This window comes from Drosophila takahashii, chromosome 3L (genome assembly GCF_030179915.1).
Source record: "Drosophila takahashii strain IR98-3 E-12201 chromosome 3L, DtakHiC1v2, whole genome shotgun sequence".
NCBI lineage: Eukaryota > Metazoa > Arthropoda > Insecta > Diptera > Drosophilidae > Drosophila > Drosophila takahashii.
The window spans coordinates 5,160,544-5,179,752 of record NC_091680.1 but is presented as its reverse complement, the minus strand read 5'-3'; the positions used below and the strand labels follow the sequence as shown (position 1 = coordinate 5,179,752).

Here is a 19,209-nt window from a genome sequence, read left to right as displayed (position 1 = left end):
TCGGGAAGTCTGAAAGTCTCTCCTTGCCGGCAAAGTCGTCTACAAATTATTGCACGCGATCGCTCATTTCCAGCAGAAATAACACAAACACGGCAGCAACTGTTGGATGGGGGAACTCTTTTGACTCTTTTAACTGGCAACCAGAAACCAAGAAAGCCAACAGCCAGCAACAACAACAACAACATACATACAACAGGCAGCAACTCGAGTTGCCAGTTTCCAATCTCGCAGGCGATGTAGATATAGCAAATAAGATATGGCCGGGGCATGTCATGGGCCCCGCGACTGTGAAAACATCTCAATGGCAAAAGTATCACATCATTCATAATTTCATTGCCGCAGAGGAGGGGGAAAAGGGGCAGAGGCCTCTGGGAATTGAGTTGTTGGACCTGGCCACGAAAATCTCTCGGCTCAAGTGTTGAATGTTTGCTCAAATAACAACGGCAACAACACGAGATCCGATCCGATCCGACCAACAGATCTCGAGATATATCTCCCGGGGATCTCTTGGGGGCGCGGTGAGATTTGACAAATGAACCGGGCAGCCCGAAAAATAAACACATACAAACACCATACTAAAAAATACACAAAATATATGCACTGAAAAAAATATTATAAGAACTTAAACCTAAATAATTTATAGCTTAAAAGACATTTTCTTAATATTTATATTTCTGTAACAAATAAGAAAATGTTTTTTAACTTATATCCAATTTAATATTTTAAAATTCCATATAAAATGGGAAACTCACCTCATCGAAAATTCTTTTGCCTTGAATAAGTCTTCCTATTAACATGAAAAATTACGATGTATAATTTTTGACACTTATAATTTTTCTGAGTGTACTAGCAACCATTGCCCGGAGTGATCATTATTAATGATGACGATTTGTTGATATTTTTGTAACGTGCTATGGAAAGCCCTTTTCGTCTGCAATGCGATCGCACAATTATAAACCAACAACAGGAATTACAAACAAGTGCAGTACGCAGAGAGCCTGCCCAGTCATGCCCATTCCCATTCCCATTCGTATGTATTTCCAATCCCCAAATCCCGAATCCCTCTACCTTTACCTCCCATCTCCCATCCACTTTCGATCCCAATAAGCATGATCATCGCGATGATCTTCCACACAAATTGCTTTATCCGAGAACAGCTGGCAGGCAGGAAACCTCTGCATAATCTAGGCTTATAATTCAATTAATGCCTTCGGTTCTCTTTCGATGCACTTAGCTCGGAACCTGAAGTGCAACACTAGAATCCAGCCACATGACTGGCAGCTCGAGTGCCCATAAACCTTAAACCATGTGGATATGACTGGGGATCTCTGGCGGTGATGATGATGACGATCGTCGTCACACTGTCTGCGGCAGATGCTTTAAATGATCGCTGGTTGGGCACAGGTTGATGATCGAACTGCACCGGAAATCGATTTCGAGTGTTGCCCAAAGAGATCGTTTGGCATTGGCAAACGATTCAATTAATAGAAATTGAGACATTAGTTGGTGATTTTAAAAAAGATACTATCCATCATTCTGAATATTTGCCATCAGCCTAAAATAAGTCGCCTAACATTTTTATCAACATTCAAAAAAGATAGTTAAATTCATAATATAACTATTTTCATACCTATATTCAGTGGTAATTAAATTTTCAGACTCATTCAAATAAATAGCAATTAAAGGTATTTTTATTGGGTCATTATTGAAAAAAACATTTTTTAAATATATTTTCTTCGGTTTCTCTAAAATCTGTTTCATTATTAAAACAAATATTTCTTTTTCTTCTTTTCTTTTTATTAATTTAACATTTTTTTGCTACCCAAAATATTTATCCCTTGAAATCCAAATTAATTAACAACACCATTCATATTTGTTTTTGAAAAAGGTTTTTTCTCTTTAATTTGTTTTTTTCATTTTTTTAATTGATTTCGGTTCATCTTTAATTGTATTTTATAATTTTTGTTAACTAAATGTTAGTTTTTAGCTGTGTAGTTTCATCTCATTTACTGCTTTTTTTCTGCGTTGCTTATCAATTTCGGCTATAATTACTATATACAAATTGCCTGGCCAGCTATGTTTAGGATACGTCTATAGATCTAAATATATATATATTTATATTTATATCGATTTTTATACATTTAGAAAACAAGAAAATAAACAATAACAACGTTTTTCATGGTAGGTATACGATACAATGATTAGTTAGGCGTACGCATAAATATATTACAGGGGCCTTGGCAAGCAGTTATCAATCTTCGAGTTGAATGATAGGGGGAAACACTTATCGATTATTGAACATTAAACTAAATTAAATTTAAATTTCATTTAAATTAAATTAACTAAACTGCAGTTTCTTAGACTACAATGCAGGAATGTTTGTTTGTTTGTTTGCTGTGTCTTTTTGTTGATGAGATTTCACTGTGATGATTGGCGATTGGGTGCTCAAAGCCTAAAAACTGGGACTGCTTTGTATGATGCGGGGGCTTATCTTTTCATTTATGGATCTCTGGATCTGCTTTTGTGATTTTCTGCTTCGTGGACGCATTTTGCATTTAATTTTGACTAGGAAAGGACGTTTTGTGGGTACCCAGCCAGCTAGCGATGAGTGCGAGCTGGCGAGGATTGCTCCAGTCACACCTCGCTGGGCATACAATGCACACTAGAGTCCTGCGACAATTCATCCATGGAGGATTCTGAAAGAAGGGCAAAATAATTAGGATTTTATAAGATTTTTATTTTTTGAGTGTTAAATAATTTAAAAATTGAATTAACTATAACTAAACGACTTTATGTGAATGAAATATTAAATAATATTACAAACTGGTTTTAGAGATTTTAATCTTTTTTAATCTATTTAATTTTCCTTCCACATTTCTAATCACCAAAAATTCAAAACTTTCTTACCATGAGTCGGGTATAGACCCGCTTTAGAGCCGTTCATATGCATTGGATTCTGAGCGTTATTCTGAAATGAATACGTTAACTGCAGGTTAATATGACGCGCAAATGAGCTTCCTTCCGGTTCGCGTACTGCAATCAAAAATCGTTTGTTGAAAGTAGAAAAAAAACAGAAGAAATTGTAAGTACTGTGTTAGCAGCTTGTAAGGATTTCGTTTTTGGGGGGGGAAAGTGAGTGTACTGGTTCTACTTTTAGGGATTTTCTATAAGGTTTCTGCTGGGTAGAGGAGGCATGCGGCACTAATCCACTACTTACTTTTATTCTTACCAGCATGTATGTGTTTTTTCTGACGCGCCCGCGAATTCTGGAACCACACTTGCGTCACACGCTTGCTGAGACCGGTCACCGAGGCGATCCGCTCCAGATCCTGGCCATCCGGATTACTGTCAATCTGAAAGTTGGCCTGCAGCACTTGCAACTGCTCCTCGGTGAAGGTGGTGCGCACCCGTTTCGTCTTGCTCTTGTGATAACCATCGCCATCACAGCCCTCTGGAAAAGTAGGAAAATAAAGAATTATGATCAGAAAAAAATTAATCGGAATATAAATCGCAACGCAGCAGCCACTGTACTTAAAGTCCTTGAAGCAAAGGGTACCACAATTGGGTATCTACGAATATTATATTGAAAATAAGTTTTGAAAATATGAGCTTTACACAAAATTATTTATAGAAATTTAAAAAAAGAATTCCGGTAAATTAAAATTTTGATGATTTAAAAAGAATTTATATATCACAAATATACATTTTTAAGACTCCAAAATATATTTAAAAATATTTCTATAAATTTTATAAAAATTAAATTAAATAGTTTTAGAATTCTTTAAGGCATTCCGAAAAGTCCCAAGTGCGTATAAGCCTTAAAGGTCTTGCTCGGCGACTCTGGGCCAGGTCTAAAAGCATTTTGACAGTCGGCCAAATTGAAAACGTCAAAAAGTGTTTATGGTTTATAGAGCTGCTACTCGTACGATGCTTTATGTGGCCACTGTGACCGGACATGGTGGTCTCCTCCAGGGAGGAGATGGGGATTTTTTTCGTTTTAGGATGGGGGTTTTGGCTACGACATTCACAAGCCGATCACGTCGCCTCAAAAAAAAGAAGAAAAAAAAACAAGTGAAGAGTTGTTTTTTACGAGTGTGACACGATTTCGTCAGTGGCGACTGGCTGGCGCTTAACTCTGCTGCAGCTTCACTGTACCGTTCACAGTGAAGCGTCCCGAATTGGCAACCGTTCTGCCACCGAAGCGTGCAGCATGTTTTCAACTTGTTTTTATGTTTTCCTTTATTTTGAATTGCGAATGTAAAATCCTGGTAAGGTAAATACTAACCGTCGCTCGATGTGGTGCCACCCTCGACCGTCTCCAGATAATGAGCCTTGCAGAGCACCCGGTCATCCATGAGGGCGAACTGCTCGCCGGTGGACAACTGGCGTCCACACTGATCGCAGGCGAAGCAGGCTAAATGGAAGACCAGCTCCCTCGCCCGACGCACCCAATCCGAGGCGGAGATGCCGCGACAGCACTTTGAGCACTTGGCGCCGAAATTTCTGCAATTAAACGAGAGGAAATCGTAATTAGTTGGGTTATAAAAATATTTAAAATTTATTACTTGATTATAATAAATATTTTGAATTTTTTAAAGCGGGGTTCCGTTCACAAATGTATGCATTTTTTTAATTAAATTGTTTATATGTATTATATTATATATTGTTATACTATACTTATATGGGTAACTACAACTTACTATATTTTATCTTGGAGATATGAATTAAAATGGAGTACATATTTTTTTTATTAAATTATAATAATATTTTTGAGCCTTAAATATTAATATTTTTAAATATTTATCTTACAAATCGGTGGAATCACTTATTACAAAAACATTAAAATAAAATACAAGCGTAAGATCATCAATACATAAATATAAAAATATATAAGTAAAAAACTTAAGAACAAAATGAAACCCAACAAAAAATACCAGTTTATGTTGAATGCATAATATTATGATAGCAAAGAAAATCGAAAAGGGGACGTTTTCTTTAGCATCTTTATCAATCCGATATGGTTAAGTATTTTCCTGTATGCCGACGACGCTTTCCAAGCGGAAGTGGTAAAGGTTACCCTGCCAAACGTTTTTCCAAATGAGTCTGCAACTTTCGGTGGCTTATTGTTAGCTTTTAAGCTTATTTTTACAACAGCCACAACAATGTATGGCCAGAAGAGCATGACTCGGATGTGGATGGGTTCAGATGTTCAGATGGGATGCTGGATACTGAATGCCTGGATGCTGAATGCTGGATGATGTCTCCATCGGGCAATGCACACTTAAAATTCTTAACTTGAAGAATAAATATTTTTACAGCATCTCACGGCGCGTCTGTTTGTTTATTTTCATTTCGTTCGACGTCGACACCGTTTTCCTACGTTTCCCCAGCTTTTTCTTCTGTTTTTTGTTGTATCTTTCAGATACTTTTTTTTAGCTTGCAACTTGCATTTCGTTACGTTTTGGCCGCATCTTTGTCGCTCTGTTGACTTTATGGATTAAGTCGCAAACGCTGTCGAATTGTTACAATTACAATTAACCAGGCGAGAAGAAGAAGACCAAGATGTGTGGGAAAGTATTCGGAAAACACTTGTGCACATACACAATCGAGTTGGAAAATCAATTGGAATTTTCGAAAGTTCAATAAGGGCAGTTTTTCGAAACCAAACAGACAGTGGGATAACTTATAAACATTTATGTACAAAAATCTAGAAAATAAATGGAAAACTAAACTTTTTTTTTTTCATTCATTACCATATTCTAATCTAGGTTTCTAGATCTTTTTCTATATTTTAATATTGACTAATTTGTAATATTTTTCTGGTACTTAAAACTTAAAATATGAATTAAATTCGAATATCTTAATTATATTTTTGTTATATTTTATTAAACTCACTTGCTGTAGTCGGCTTTGCAGTACACCTGCCGCTCGCGGATGAAGCAGGACTGCTGGCGGTCCAAGGGGCACATGCACATGCAGCAACGGAGGCAGTGGGCGTGCCAGGAGCAGCCGCCGACCTCCAGGAAAAACCGATCCGAGATTGGTTCCCCACACGCTGCGCAGGAACGCAGCTCAGTCTAAAAAAATAGACGAAATATAAAAAAAGATTTAGCAATGGTGAAAATAGGATTATTTTTTTATACAAGTTTTCTATGCAAATTCTTGTGACTCTGTTTTTTTTTATCACACACCTGAGAACCGGATCGGTTTCCTCTCTCTATATATATATATCTAAACAAAAACCGATCTGATCTGAAATCGTAGCGCCCGTCGGATTTGTTTCTTCTTTTGTTGTGCCTTCAAATGAAATCGTTCAATAAATCTGGCAAATGTCCCGGCGGCTTCTGTTTTATTTCTTAGCTGCAGCATTTAACTTATGTATATTAAACAAATTTCAATAGCCGCACAAAAGACGAGTCTCGGCTTTGTTTTGTTTTTCGAACCGATTTTTTCTTTTTGATTCCGATTCGCTCTTTTCGAAAATTGAACCATAAATTTAAAAATGTTATGCTAATTGTTGTTGGCGATAGCAATATCAAATGTTGTTGTTGTTCTGCGACGGCAACTGCTTCACTCCAAAGTCTCCACGAAATGTGAAATTTATCGGCCCATCCAAAGATCGATCTTATGAATATTCAATGTCTCGCCTGCATGTTACGCCGTTTTAATCGAGTGTTTCAAACAAATTTTATTGCGTTTCATAAAGTACAAAAAAGAGACACCGAAACGAAAAGTAATCCGCAGAATATTATTTAGATTTTTCGGCTGCCTTAATTGATTTTTTAGTGCCGAACGTCAAAGTGTTGATTTCAACAAATATTTTAACAGCTGCAAAATCTGCATCGCATTGCATTTCATTTAAAAAAAACTCCATTATAATTAGTCTGGTATTATTAACAAATGCATAATTAAATGGGGAATTTCGACGGGCTGTTTGTAATAATTTAAATTGAAATATGAAACCTTTATATTATTTTGAGCAAATTAATGTCACTAGGAAGGCTGAAGGTGAGAAAATAATATAAATGTTGTGGAAAGTGAAGTAACAAATTGTTTTGAGTTTAGAGAAATATTTTGGATAAATTGATAACAATTTTAAAATTATTTATGTAAGGTTTCAAAGTATTTCTACTCAAATAATTTATTTTTATTGCATTAAAGTCACTTGATATAACACAAAAATATAAATAAATCAAGATTGTCTTTCAAATGTTTGATATCTCCTTTTTGTAAACACATTTAACGCAAATAAATTAATATATCTTAGAATCTCATATAATTTTACACACAAATATATAACAAACGATTTTTAAATATATTACAGAATTTAAAATCTGAGTAATTTATTTATCCCCCATCGCAGAACATTTCAGTTCATGTTAATGGCTTCTCATTATCTTTCTTTTGATTGAAAAACACTTCGATCTGGTTATTGTTGATTATGATGTGCAATTTCGGGCTGAAATATGCACATAAAAAGAATTGAATGCAGTACTTGAAACATTTAATTAATGGCCTTTCGGCTATGTACTCTTCATTCATTAATGAAACAGGCAAAAAATGCGAAGCGAAGTTTTCCATTAATCAAAAATGGCAGGGAAAATACGTACACTTTTTCTACCGTTGACAAAACAATTGTGGGCACAAATAATTGCCGTTTAACTTATGGCAACTTGTTGTTAACTTAGCTGACGAATTTTCGTTTCTTCTGTTGCCGCCGGAAAATAAATACAAATAAATACGAGATAAAACCTTTTGGCCGTGACTATATAACAAACCGATCAAAGGGCCCGCCATTTGCGACTAAGGCAATTAATAAGACAATAAGCGAAGAGCAGAGGAAAAATAAAAACCAGCCCGTGGGTAATAGATATCTATGAGAATAATTTATGACAGGCCGCAAACTATCAGATACAAATGTATCTAATATCTTTTCTTTATTTTTCAGGGGGGTTGAGGTTGAAATATGCAATATGGCCACCATCAAAATGAGCAACATGTGAGTTGTGAGTTGGTATCTGTGCGTGTTCCGTGGACATAAAATAACTACATCCTAAACATGGCCGTCTGAACGCGCAGCCGCTGCCATTTAACTTTTCAACTCCGCCGTGTATGTGACACGTTTAATAGCGGTAGTCGGTAGTCGTCGACCCATAGATACCATACCTAACCATACCATACCCACAAATACCCCTCGAGCCTGCGCTCTGCCATATCTACCATATTCCCAATCCCAATCCCAAAACCCAGTCCCACATCCCTCCCCTTTTGCCTCGCCTGTCACTTTCGTTTAACTTTTCACATTGCGCGCCCGAAAAACACAACCAACAACAAGGCCGCATATTGCGGCGAAAAGGGGGAGGGGGTTGGCCAGGCGGGGTAGGGGGGTAGCGGCACGAGGGGTGTTTTCAGCAATTTGTTTTCCCAACGCCCGTTTTAACACACAAAAACGGAGGCTGAGACAGTGACTTCAATGCACTCGGAAAAATGTATTTTGAGGTTTAATTTCAGATTGCATTTTTCGGAAACGAAATAACTTTAAAATAACAAAATAATTTTATCTTTAAAAATAAGATATTAATATTGTTAACAATATTATTGTATAATATTTATTTCAAATATTTGAAGGAAATAAATGCAAAGTTTCTTAGAAAATATAGTTTTTTAAAATTTACTCGAAGTGCCAGGAAATATTTTTTGTTATTTTGTCTTTTTGATTTTCAGTGCCGTAGACCCGAAATCGTACTTCCAATTCCCTGCAGCTTGTTGGTTATACACATGCAATTGTTACTGTTGTTGTTGTCATGTCTATGCCCACTTTTGAAAATATGTCAGTTGTCAGAAGGACAGCAATAAGGGGAGGATATGGAGAGGGGGGTAGGGAACACATTCAGAAGGACACATTTGAAGTGGCATTTTTGGCGAGCATGTCATTTGACTGTAATTTACTCGTGAGTGTCGTGAGCCTTTTGCCTTTTTCGGTTGTGTGTGCGTTTCAATGCGAGATGCATAAATCTGCCCATGAATTTAAAATGGTCTCCTTGTAGGCTTAGAATTCGTGGAAACTTTCCCGACTGGGTGACAGAATTAAGTGCGGAAAATGCCTTTAGTAGGCCAAAAATGGTGATGAGATTAAGAGGATGGAGGCAGAAACATTTATTTGAAAGTTAATGGGGAAACTGAGTGATTAATCAAATCATTTTAAGTAGCATTGAATTAAGGAACTTTAAGAAAAGGACAGAGAATAATTATAAAATAAATTTTAAAATAATTTAAATGTTTTTAAAATGTATAAAAATTTCGCACGATTTAAAAACAAAAATCAACAGAAATACAAAATACCTTTAAAAGTGCTCATCTAAATCTTATAGACAATCCCAACTTATTTCCGATAAAATAGGTATAAAAACGGAATTTATACCCCCATCTGGGAAAACTAAACTGGCAAAGATTTTACCGAACTGATAGAAGATGATGAATTCGCCGGATCTCTGCGGGTCGCAATGTGCGATAAAACCTCTCCCCGGTGTTATCTGTGGGACCGAGTTGGCTAGTTCCAGTGCCTTTTATTGTTATTATTTGCTATGAATACTCAGTGTGTTATATAAGCATAGGACCCTATGAATGCCAACCGAGAGAGGCCCTCATAAAAATTCCACAATTTAAAACTTGCACCTTGCAACTTTTGGCTCGAAATGTCGTAAATAACCCCGACTGGCAGTCGTATAAAAGTGGGAAAAACAAAAGGCCAAGACAGAACTATAAAAGACACATGAAGAGTATGCAATAAAGTTTATAATCCTCCCCATTCCTAAAAAAAGGGGATATATATGTTATGATATCTGCCTTGGCAAGGTGCTCAAAGAAGAGACTGCAACCGGTAGCCAGAAATTAAGAACTGTATCATCTTTGGAACTGAAAAAAAAGGAAAGACACGCCTAGAAGATCGATTACCTTAGCCCCTAAAATAAGAAAAAACCACCAATCTTTCACGTCATTGCGCAAATTGAGCGATCATCGGAGGGACTACCGAACCAATATCGATTGCTGTATCAATGGATGGATCGTTGGTTTGATGACAAAAGCCCTTGGCACTCAATTGGTTTCTCCGCTTGTGACTTGTGACTTGTCATCTCCTTCGCCTTTTCTATCCACCGTGAGAATGTTGTGCTCCCAAAAAAAAAATAGATAGAAAAAAATAGAGAAAAAATCCAAACAAAAGCCGCTTGATAGCAGACAACCACAATGGACATATCTTTTCGGCCGATATCGAAGCAGTTATAACAACAACTTGCCCACTTGGCCACTTGTCACTTGAACGGATTTTGGCAAATGTTTTCCTAAGGCCTTTCGATCTCTCGTTTTAAGCCGCTTTTCAACAACAAATTGCAGCGAAGGCTGCCTGGTTTATTTCCAATATTTTTATTGTGTAAACTCTTTTTAGCTGATTTATGCGGCATGAAAATTTTCAACGGGCGTCTGTCAAATAAATATATATTTTTTTTCGGTTTTTTCCTTGGTGACTTTCGAAAAAGGCGTATCGCTTTTTAATTAGAGCTACTTTTTTTTGTTAACCCAGCACTGCGTGGGCCTCTCTGTGGCTTTTTGTGTTTAATATATTGAATTATGCTAAAATATGACTACCAAAAAGTTTTACACGTCGGCGTTTGTTTGGCGTTAAGTTGGGATCATCGTATCGTATCTGATTGTTATTTAATGGCCACACGAACTGCTCTTTATGAATGGAAGCGGCTAACAAACGCCCACGAGTTTTGGGATACGAGAAAATACAAAAAAAAAAAACAAAATAAAGAGCATCCATATCCATAATACGAGCACGCTCCATAAATTGGCTAAATGTTTACAAATATTTCATCGGCCAGCGGTTAATGGTAATGTCGCGCCGTCGACCAACTCTTTCACTCCTTTACTCCATATACACTCCTCCATATGAATATAAATATATATCTGCATATATATGGATAGTCTATAGCTGTTGCTGTTGTCGCACCCATTGATCCAATCAAATTAATAGGCTGCTATAACTGGGCAGCCAACAAAAACGGCAACAGAAATGAAAAGGGAATGCATTTCTATGGGAATACAGTGAGATCTAACTAAAGGTACCTAAATAAAAATCTTCTACTTGATAATTAAATATTTTTAAGCAATTTTTAAAGTTTTAGATAATAAATAATAATAAATTAAAATCTGTTAAAAATATTCCTAGGTCTTTAAATAATTTGAACATTTTTTCCTAAGCTAAATTTTCATCTTTCCTTTCTCTTTTTTTTCCCATTTATCGACTATTTACTGTACCAGTCCATGCATTCTCACTTGGTAAACCTGTCCCACTGTCCACTGTGCGTTACTGTTGGTTTGTGCATCTCTCCGGCAAACTTAATTACCGCTTTATGTCAATGGTCCAGCGTGTTTTTGCTAAATTTATCAGCGTTATTAAATTTTATCACTGGCGACAAAATGTGCATATGCCATTCAATTTTCACAACATATTCGCACATCACACGCACACACCGAGTTGAGTTCCCCTCGATTTGAACATCCAGAGTGCGGGATTTTCAACCTACGAGAGGACTAGGCAAATATTATGATGGCAGACAACTCGTCGGGAAAAGAGATGGGGATGCGACTTTCCGGGGGAGTCAGCGAATCGAGTTGTGGGCCTAGCATTGGCGTAACATCGTAAAATATTTTACGGCCAAATGGTTGCTAGTCGCCAACGTTTTTATGGGCCCAAAACAAAGAGCCAATATTCTGCGAGCAACAACATCAGAAATCGCCAAAGGATAAGCCCTTCGATTTGCAGCTGTCAGTTTTCAATTTGAGCCGCTAAGTGGCTAATTGACAATTGCCAAAAAAGTAACTAAAATGCAAATGAAATATCTATTAAAGATAATATACAGCCGGCCATTAAAACGCCAAGAGCCGAAACGAAAAAAGCTGTGTTAAAAAATAAACTTTATATATGCATATATAAAAAGTTTTATTTCACTTTATATCTTTGGATTTTTTTGTTTTCTGTTTGTGGGATTCTGGTGATGACAAAGCCTTGATCTGTTGATGATTGGGGGCTCAGGGGGGATATATTAGGTGTGTAAGATGCACAGAGAAAAAAATCCGTACCTTACAAATATATAAGTCTCTTCCCAAAAAACGGGAAGTAGCCAACATCACCCAAAACGGCTTGACATAAAAATCTAAAAATAATTACATAAATTCGGAAAAATGTTTATAAAATACTAAAAAAAATAATAAATAGTTAATTAACATTTAAAACATTTTTATAGGGAATTTAAGTGTTTTTGTTATTTATTGACCCTATTGCAGACTCTTTTTCTTCGTATTCACCACTCTTTTTTTCTCAGTGCAGTATACCCCAGTATCCCACAATTCCAGTGTTGACAAGTTATGGCCCAAAGAGCGGCTACGACTTAAAATGTCGCACTTTATTACACTACAAAACACAAAACTGAACTCAAAGCGAGATGATCTCTCGGGGTCTCGGTTCGGATCGGATCGGTTTGGGATCAGATCGTTTTGGGTTCTGGGTTCTCTCGGGGTTCTTTGGGACTGACTGGTCTGGTTGAGTTTTTACAGCCATTTCGTTGGAGATGATGTTGCTGTTGGCAAACACCGGCCGCCTTTTTGTGTGTGCGCTTCCCAGCCGCGTTTTATTATAACTGTTGACTGCTCGCATACGAGATAAATTTCATTTTAATACTTTCTTCGTTTTAGTTTTCGTATATTTTATTTTCAGTTCAAGGGGAGCGGGGCTTTTGAGGTCGGAAAGTGATTTGCATACGGGGCATCGTTCGTTCTCACGCGTTTCCCACCACTACAGAGATCATCCAGTCGAGAACGAGAATCCCCCAAGATCTTCAGTTATTCAGTTCTTAAGATCACTGGATCCGAGGTTGATAGATCGCCCGACTTATGCAGCTAATACTGTTTTCGTTTGGCCGGCTTCCAGCTTCTATATTCTTTAGCTGCCACTTCCACTGGCCATAAACATAAACAGGTGGCAATGTTCATTTGCATAGACAACGTTTCGATATTAAATTTCAAAGCGAACGACCAGCGTCAACGACATTCCGAAAACACTAACCAAAAAAAAAACAAAATAAACTAAACTAAATATTCAGATGGCAGTGGCAGACTGAAAATGGCTCTTCGATTTGCTTCTGGTCCATCGGTCTATATCTATTATTGGTAGAGGTATTATATATGGTATACTTTTTTTTGGTCTCCAAGACCGATGATTTCCTGAACTTGTTTCGTGCTTTAATCATTTGCGGCTTTCGGCAGCTGTCTTCGAATTGAAACGAACTTGTAAATTATATATATGTCGCGACAGTTTCGGGCTTTTGTCGTCTGAATTGATAAGATCGAATTATATGGTAATGGGACGAGAAGTTGGAATAAAAATTGAACTATTACCATAGATTAAAAAGCACTTCAGATTATTATTTTATTAAAATTTTGTATTCGTCAAGAAAATAAGAAATATATATAAATAAATATTAACGAAACATTTATTTCAAAAATTAAATTTCGCTTTAAACTTCGTTTAGTTTTCCTCAAGACATTTTTTCCCTTTTAATATCTATAGATCTCTTATCTATTTAAATCTATATTCATGGCAATAAAATAGCTTGTAACAATGTCAAATTAAATTATGCTACTATCATGTTTTCATCTTGATCTCCTGCACATTTATTAACTCTTAATTAAAGATAATCTCTATCGAATTTATTTCGAATGCATATCTGAATATAATAGAGCGCCCTGTGGCTATGCAATTTGTTAAGCAATAAATTTCAATAAAAATATTTGCATCGAATTGGAAATTTAGGACTTAATGGGTGTAGCCACCCTCGTAATTGGAAGTACGGCAAACATTTCGTTTGCCATTTTTTATCATTTAACATTATTTTTTTTTTGTTTTTATTTTGCCATGATATTGTTATTGTTATTTTTTTTGCATAAATTTAGCAGGCGGCAGTTGTGTAAACAGATCTCAAAACTCAAAGTCTGGAGAGAGAAAATGCCCATGCCAAAGTTCTCTTAATAAATCGCTAATAAATCGCCCGCAAGTATCTCAAACGATTTCGACACGCGTTTTTCTTGTTCTCTTGTTTTTATTTTTATTTTTGTATCTTTTTGAGTAGGTATCTTGTTTTATTCGCATTTTTAAGGCATTCATCATAAAGTTTCGGCTGCGAGCATCGAGTGAATCCGAAACCGAAAATCCCAAAATGCTTTTGTCTTTTCGTCAACATGTCACAGCCACTAAACATCAATAAGTTGGGCTTTTATTGATTTCGCGTTTTGTGTGCCTGCCTGCCTTTTTTTACAGCTCATCTTTGTGCGGAGTTTTTAGGGGGATTTCGTGTTTGATTTCTCATTTTTTATTGAGCATTGGCCACAATTAATTAGTTAAATCTGCATTTTGCATAAATTACAAATATAATATTTTCATATTTCAGTTTCCAGCTTTCGGCTATTGTATTTTGGTGTCTCCTTTTTTTTTTTTGTAGGCCAATAAATCAAGTCCAAGTTGTTTTTTGTGGGCCACCGCCAAAGTTCTAGTCGATAATTTATTTGGGTGACTTTGAATGATTTTAGCGGTGAGTTTCAAACGGCGGAGTCATCCGAAACTAGTTTCGCTTCCCTAAAACTAATCACTTTGGCTACTGTTCGCAGATGCCATCGATAAGACGGGACAGAAAACCTCCATTGGGTCAATTTGCAATTGTCAGAGAATTAAAAGCCAATATTTTTAAGTGGCAAGCTGCTAGAATTAAAATTAAATGGTATAAAAAATGAACATTTCTAAAAATTCTTTAATCAAATTATAGCAGTTTTAGGCATATTAAATGTTTTGAAGAAAAAAATAAATTAAATATTTTTTTATTTCAAAATTTCATTGAGAATGCTACAAAATATATAAAATACTTGGAAATTTAGAAATCTCTCGTTCGTAATACGAAAACGACTCCTTTCGACCAATTTGCAATTGTCAAGCAATTAAATGTGAATATTTTCGGGCGACAAACTGGCAGGAGAACATTTATTTTATTTATTGGAATTTTTTGCCAGAAATCAAATCGAATGGTTTGTCGTTAGGGGTTGGCTCGTAAATTCCAGGGGCGGGTTTGGGTCTCTATCTCCCTGTATTTTATTTCTGTTTTTTTTTTTTGTGCTGCCGGCAGACAGGAGTTGCAATGATTTGTGGCATTTTACAATTTAACAGGCCCAAGGGCCATGCATCATTTGTAGGCCAACTAAGCGTCCTTTAAGGACTATTTTGTGGATGCACTCGAACGAACAATGGAAAGACACTCGACTCGCCTTCTTCTTTTGTGCGGTTTTCAGACTAGGACCTCTTGTGACTGCCGCCTGCATTCGATTTTCATTTTCAGAGTCGAAGGGGACTTTTCGCATTTACCTGCTAAAAATGCTGCTGCTGGGATTTTGACACGTCTTCTCGACGACGATCTCTTCTTCCTGCAGTTCGCATGCGCAACCCAAAAACTGACCAGGAAATCTCGGATCTCGAATCTATTGTCTCTATGAGGATGAGGTCCCAAACAAAGGTGTGATATTTGTTTCTCTTTTGTCTCTGATCGGGGCAATTGGCTCAAGTCAAGATGCGTTTTCTGTGTGTTTTCTGTTTTCCCTATTGTTTTCATAAGGTTTTTCTACGAGGCGTAGACTTCTTGTCAGCGTTGACAATTAGGCAGATTCGCATATTCACCTAGTGGTCACAGGACACTCTCGAAAATGTCCTTTGTTTGGGAATCCAATTATGAGGGGCTTGCTGAAAATCTTTTGCTGACCGCTGGTCAAGCAGCTGGTTTTTCTAATATCCATTGGAAGAGTAGGAAGAACCTTGGCAATAGGCACGCGCTCCTTTTTTACTTCGTTTTTGGTTTCTTGTGCGGGATTTAGGGGACAATAGAGTTAGGCGTGTAATCCACAAAAGGTGTTTTGTTAACCACTCAAAGCTAATAAGTAGATATGGAGATATGGAAAGTCAGAGGCTCTATCTTCAAAATATGATTAGGCAAAAGAATAATGCAATGTTAAAAATATCCGCGAAAGTGAAAATTGAAAGGAAATATAGTATTCAAAAAGTGTGCAAAAAACAAATATGTTTTTAAAACACACCTCAACCCAATCCTGGATACGGAATTCAATTTATTGAATATTAAAAACCTCTTTAACTAAAATAAACTATTCCAATGTTATAATACTTTGAAACTACACTAAAATAAAGCCGAACATATCTATAAAAATTAATATTCAAATTTAAAAGCTAAACCAACTAATCCCTGTTATGTATAAACCCTAATCCAACCCACTTCAATACAACTCAAAATGCCCAACTTGCCAATTAAAGAAAACATTTCGAACAGCAGAAGAAGGCGTCAACGACTTCTAGCACACAAAACAAAAAAACCTTTGGTGTATTTATGGGAGGTTTAGTTTTTAGTTTTTTCCAATCTTTCAATTTTCTTGTGAATTATTAATGAAAAATCATTTATTGAAATATGTATATATGTTTTTTATAGCTGCTTTGCAGGCATTCGACATTTAAACGCTTAAATATTTATGCCTTTTTTATATCTCTTTCTCCGACTACCTAAAGAGCTGAAGAGCAGGGAAAAAAGCCGAGAGACTCCATCGAAAATACATTGTATATTGAATATTCATAAGGCAGCAGCGCCTAGTGGCGTCATTTTCGGATTTGGATTTGGATGATAAACCGGGAGGGGAGAAGATATATAAAGAGGGGGGATCTACCAACATATGGGGCGGGTCAAGATCGATGATGTCAAGAAAAGGTCTCTCGCCGAGAATCCCCATTCCCCAGCTCAGAGCTGTTGACATTTCGGGGATTCGAGATGTAAGCTGCTCCCCCGCTGATCTGATTTTTCCCCTCTCTATGGACACTTATCTTATAAGGAATTCTAGCTGTAGAAATCGGGGCGATTAAAAATATAACGCAGAGCAATAAGCGTCAGCACCTTGTCCAATTTGCTATGGTAATGAAAATTATACTCGTCGAACAAAGCCATGGCAAATCGATCATCGGCGAGCATAAATCATGATCGATTCTCTGCAGACTCATGGCGAATATATTTTTTCAAAAAAAAAATCCTGTGGGTGGTTCACACACAACAAAAAACCTCTCCGCACAGCGGGTGCAAAAATCGATTAAACGTTTTCGTTGGGGGGATAAAAAATAAAATCAAAGTCAAAAAATATTTGTTGTTGAATGAACATCAAATGAATTGAGCAACATCATCTAGACGACACGATCAATGCAACATCTTAACATTTTTAAGGTTTGGTTGCAGATATACAACCGAATATCAGCCTTCATTTCACAGCCAATATTCGAATACTTATAGTTCCCAAAAGTGTGGGCTGTCTGATATGATGTGAGGTATATTTTTCGAGTGTTTTATAAAAGGAAACCCCACTGTGCGATTTGTGTGCTTTTCATATTCACCGCCCTGTGTCGTCTCTTGGTTTTTTTTGGAAACTCATCGTTTTCCAGCGGTTATTAGTGTGCTGGATTTTTTTCGAATTGAATTGAAACTGTTTTGCTCTGGTTTTTGTCTCAACTTCGGCTCACTTTTTTTATGTATTCCTAATGGTTAAATCAAACGCCGCCTGTTGCGTTTTCTGGCCCCAAAATGCTCGCAGCGGGCCAGGAAAGTCTACACAAAAAACTGTTTTGTGGGTCATTCGGGGGTCCGAGTCTTACATGTCCAGCAATTAAAAAGGAAAGCAAGTACCTCATTTCGAATTTCGAGTGGGAGTGCAAACAGGGCTATCAAACGCCAGAGAATACGGGTGAAATATATGTAGAGAACACTTTAGGTCTATCTTTAATTAAACTTTAAACATTTAAGGCTAACTTTACTTTTCTTTTTTAGATTTGTACTACATTAAGCCCATGAAAAATCGATTTAATTAATCTTTGGTATGATAAATTACATGAATAAAATGTAACATTTATTTTAAAATACTTCTAATAATACTATATATTTTTCAAAATAAGTAGTTACTTTTAAACCAATTTTAGAAATTCTTTCATAAATGTTTCCTTAAATATCTTCTTTAAAAAACTTAAATTGAAATATTAAAAAGCCTCTTAAAAATCATAACCATTTATATTTCCTTTCCCACTTTTATAGAAACCTTCTGTCATTTGTTTACAAAAATCTCTTCCATTTTTCTCAATATGAAATCCCAACTCACCTTCATTTTAATTGCCTCCACAATTTTGGCGGTTTTTAATCCAAGTCTTTTGCACGAAATTCTGTCGCCAGCTTTAGCCTGGGAATCGAGCCCAATCGCAGCCAGTATTCTAAGATATATAGAAGATAACGACAAACGACGACGACGACTTGATCAAGCGATTGCCAAGCGTCCCACAAAAGCCGTCGTCTGCATACGATGCTTATATAATATTATATTCTATTATATTATAACCAATCTATTTATAACCAGTGTGTAAATTCGTATATCCGAGATGTGGATCAATTTGCAAGCGTTTGCAACATTTTTCGTTTTTCAATTAGCACATTCGATGAAACAGTTCACTTTCGAGCCGACGGCGAATGTTGGGTTTGTGTGATACCGATACACCTTATACGGAATACTCGTAGAATACTCGTAGAACCTTATCATATATGAGAACGGGTCGCGATAACACGTTTCACACGAGAGTTATTTGTTTTTATTTCGCTTTTTTTTCGTGGCGAAGCGGAGCGGATCGAGCGGACGCGAGATGTTGTTACAGCTTCGAGGCCACTGCGTTAACTGCCGGCGCTCGGTGTTCGAGCTCAGGGATCTACGGTTTCCATATGCTTATGGAACACCACCACCACTAGTAGTACTACCACTACCACCACCACAGGTAAGCCCAGCCAAGCTGAACCACCAGTCTCATCTCGAAACTCGACTCGAAAACCCGCTCAACTGGTTTTTGAGCGCACATCTGTCGCCGGCGCAACGGGAATGGTGGTGATTGGCCCGCTGGGCCACGCCCCCTTTTCAGACACCGGAGAACGAGTTCCCAAGTGGTGTCCCCCATTTTGAGTGACTTTTCTGCCCTGGGTTATCTTTTTGTTTCCACCAATTGAGTGCGCCGGCGCGTGCCAACTTAGCCAC

At 36.9% G+C, this 19,209-nt stretch overlaps 1 protein-coding gene across 4 annotated transcripts; it reads right to left on the bottom strand.

Annotated features, from left to right (window-relative positions):
• Positions 1 to 1,908: 1,908 nt before the first annotated feature.
• Awh (LIM/homeobox protein arrowhead) lies at positions 1,909 to 18,905 on the bottom strand. 4 transcript variants are annotated; one of them, XM_044394422.2, is made up of 6 exons: positions 18,295 to 18,902; positions 5,896 to 6,077; positions 4,286 to 4,503; positions 3,218 to 3,451; positions 2,908 to 3,033; positions 1,909 to 2,696 (listed from the first exon to the last, which is right to left on the bottom strand). In XM_044394422.2, the coding sequence occupies exons 1-6, from the start codon at positions 18,298 to 18,300 to the stop codon at positions 2,635 to 2,637; spliced, it is 828 nt and encodes a 275-aa protein (XP_044250357.1). In that variant the 5' UTR covers positions 18,301 to 18,902; the 3' UTR covers positions 1,909 to 2,634. The 4 variants fall into 4 exon arrangements, with proteins under 4 accessions (XP_044250357.1, XP_044250358.1, XP_044250360.1 ...); XM_044394423.1 differs by having other exon boundaries at positions 3,230 to 3,451; positions 18,295 to 18,901; XM_044394425.2 differs by lacking the exon at positions 1,909 to 2,696 and having other exon boundaries at positions 2,908 to 2,968; positions 3,230 to 3,451; positions 18,295 to 18,904.
• Positions 18,906 to 19,209: the final 304 nt, after the last annotated feature.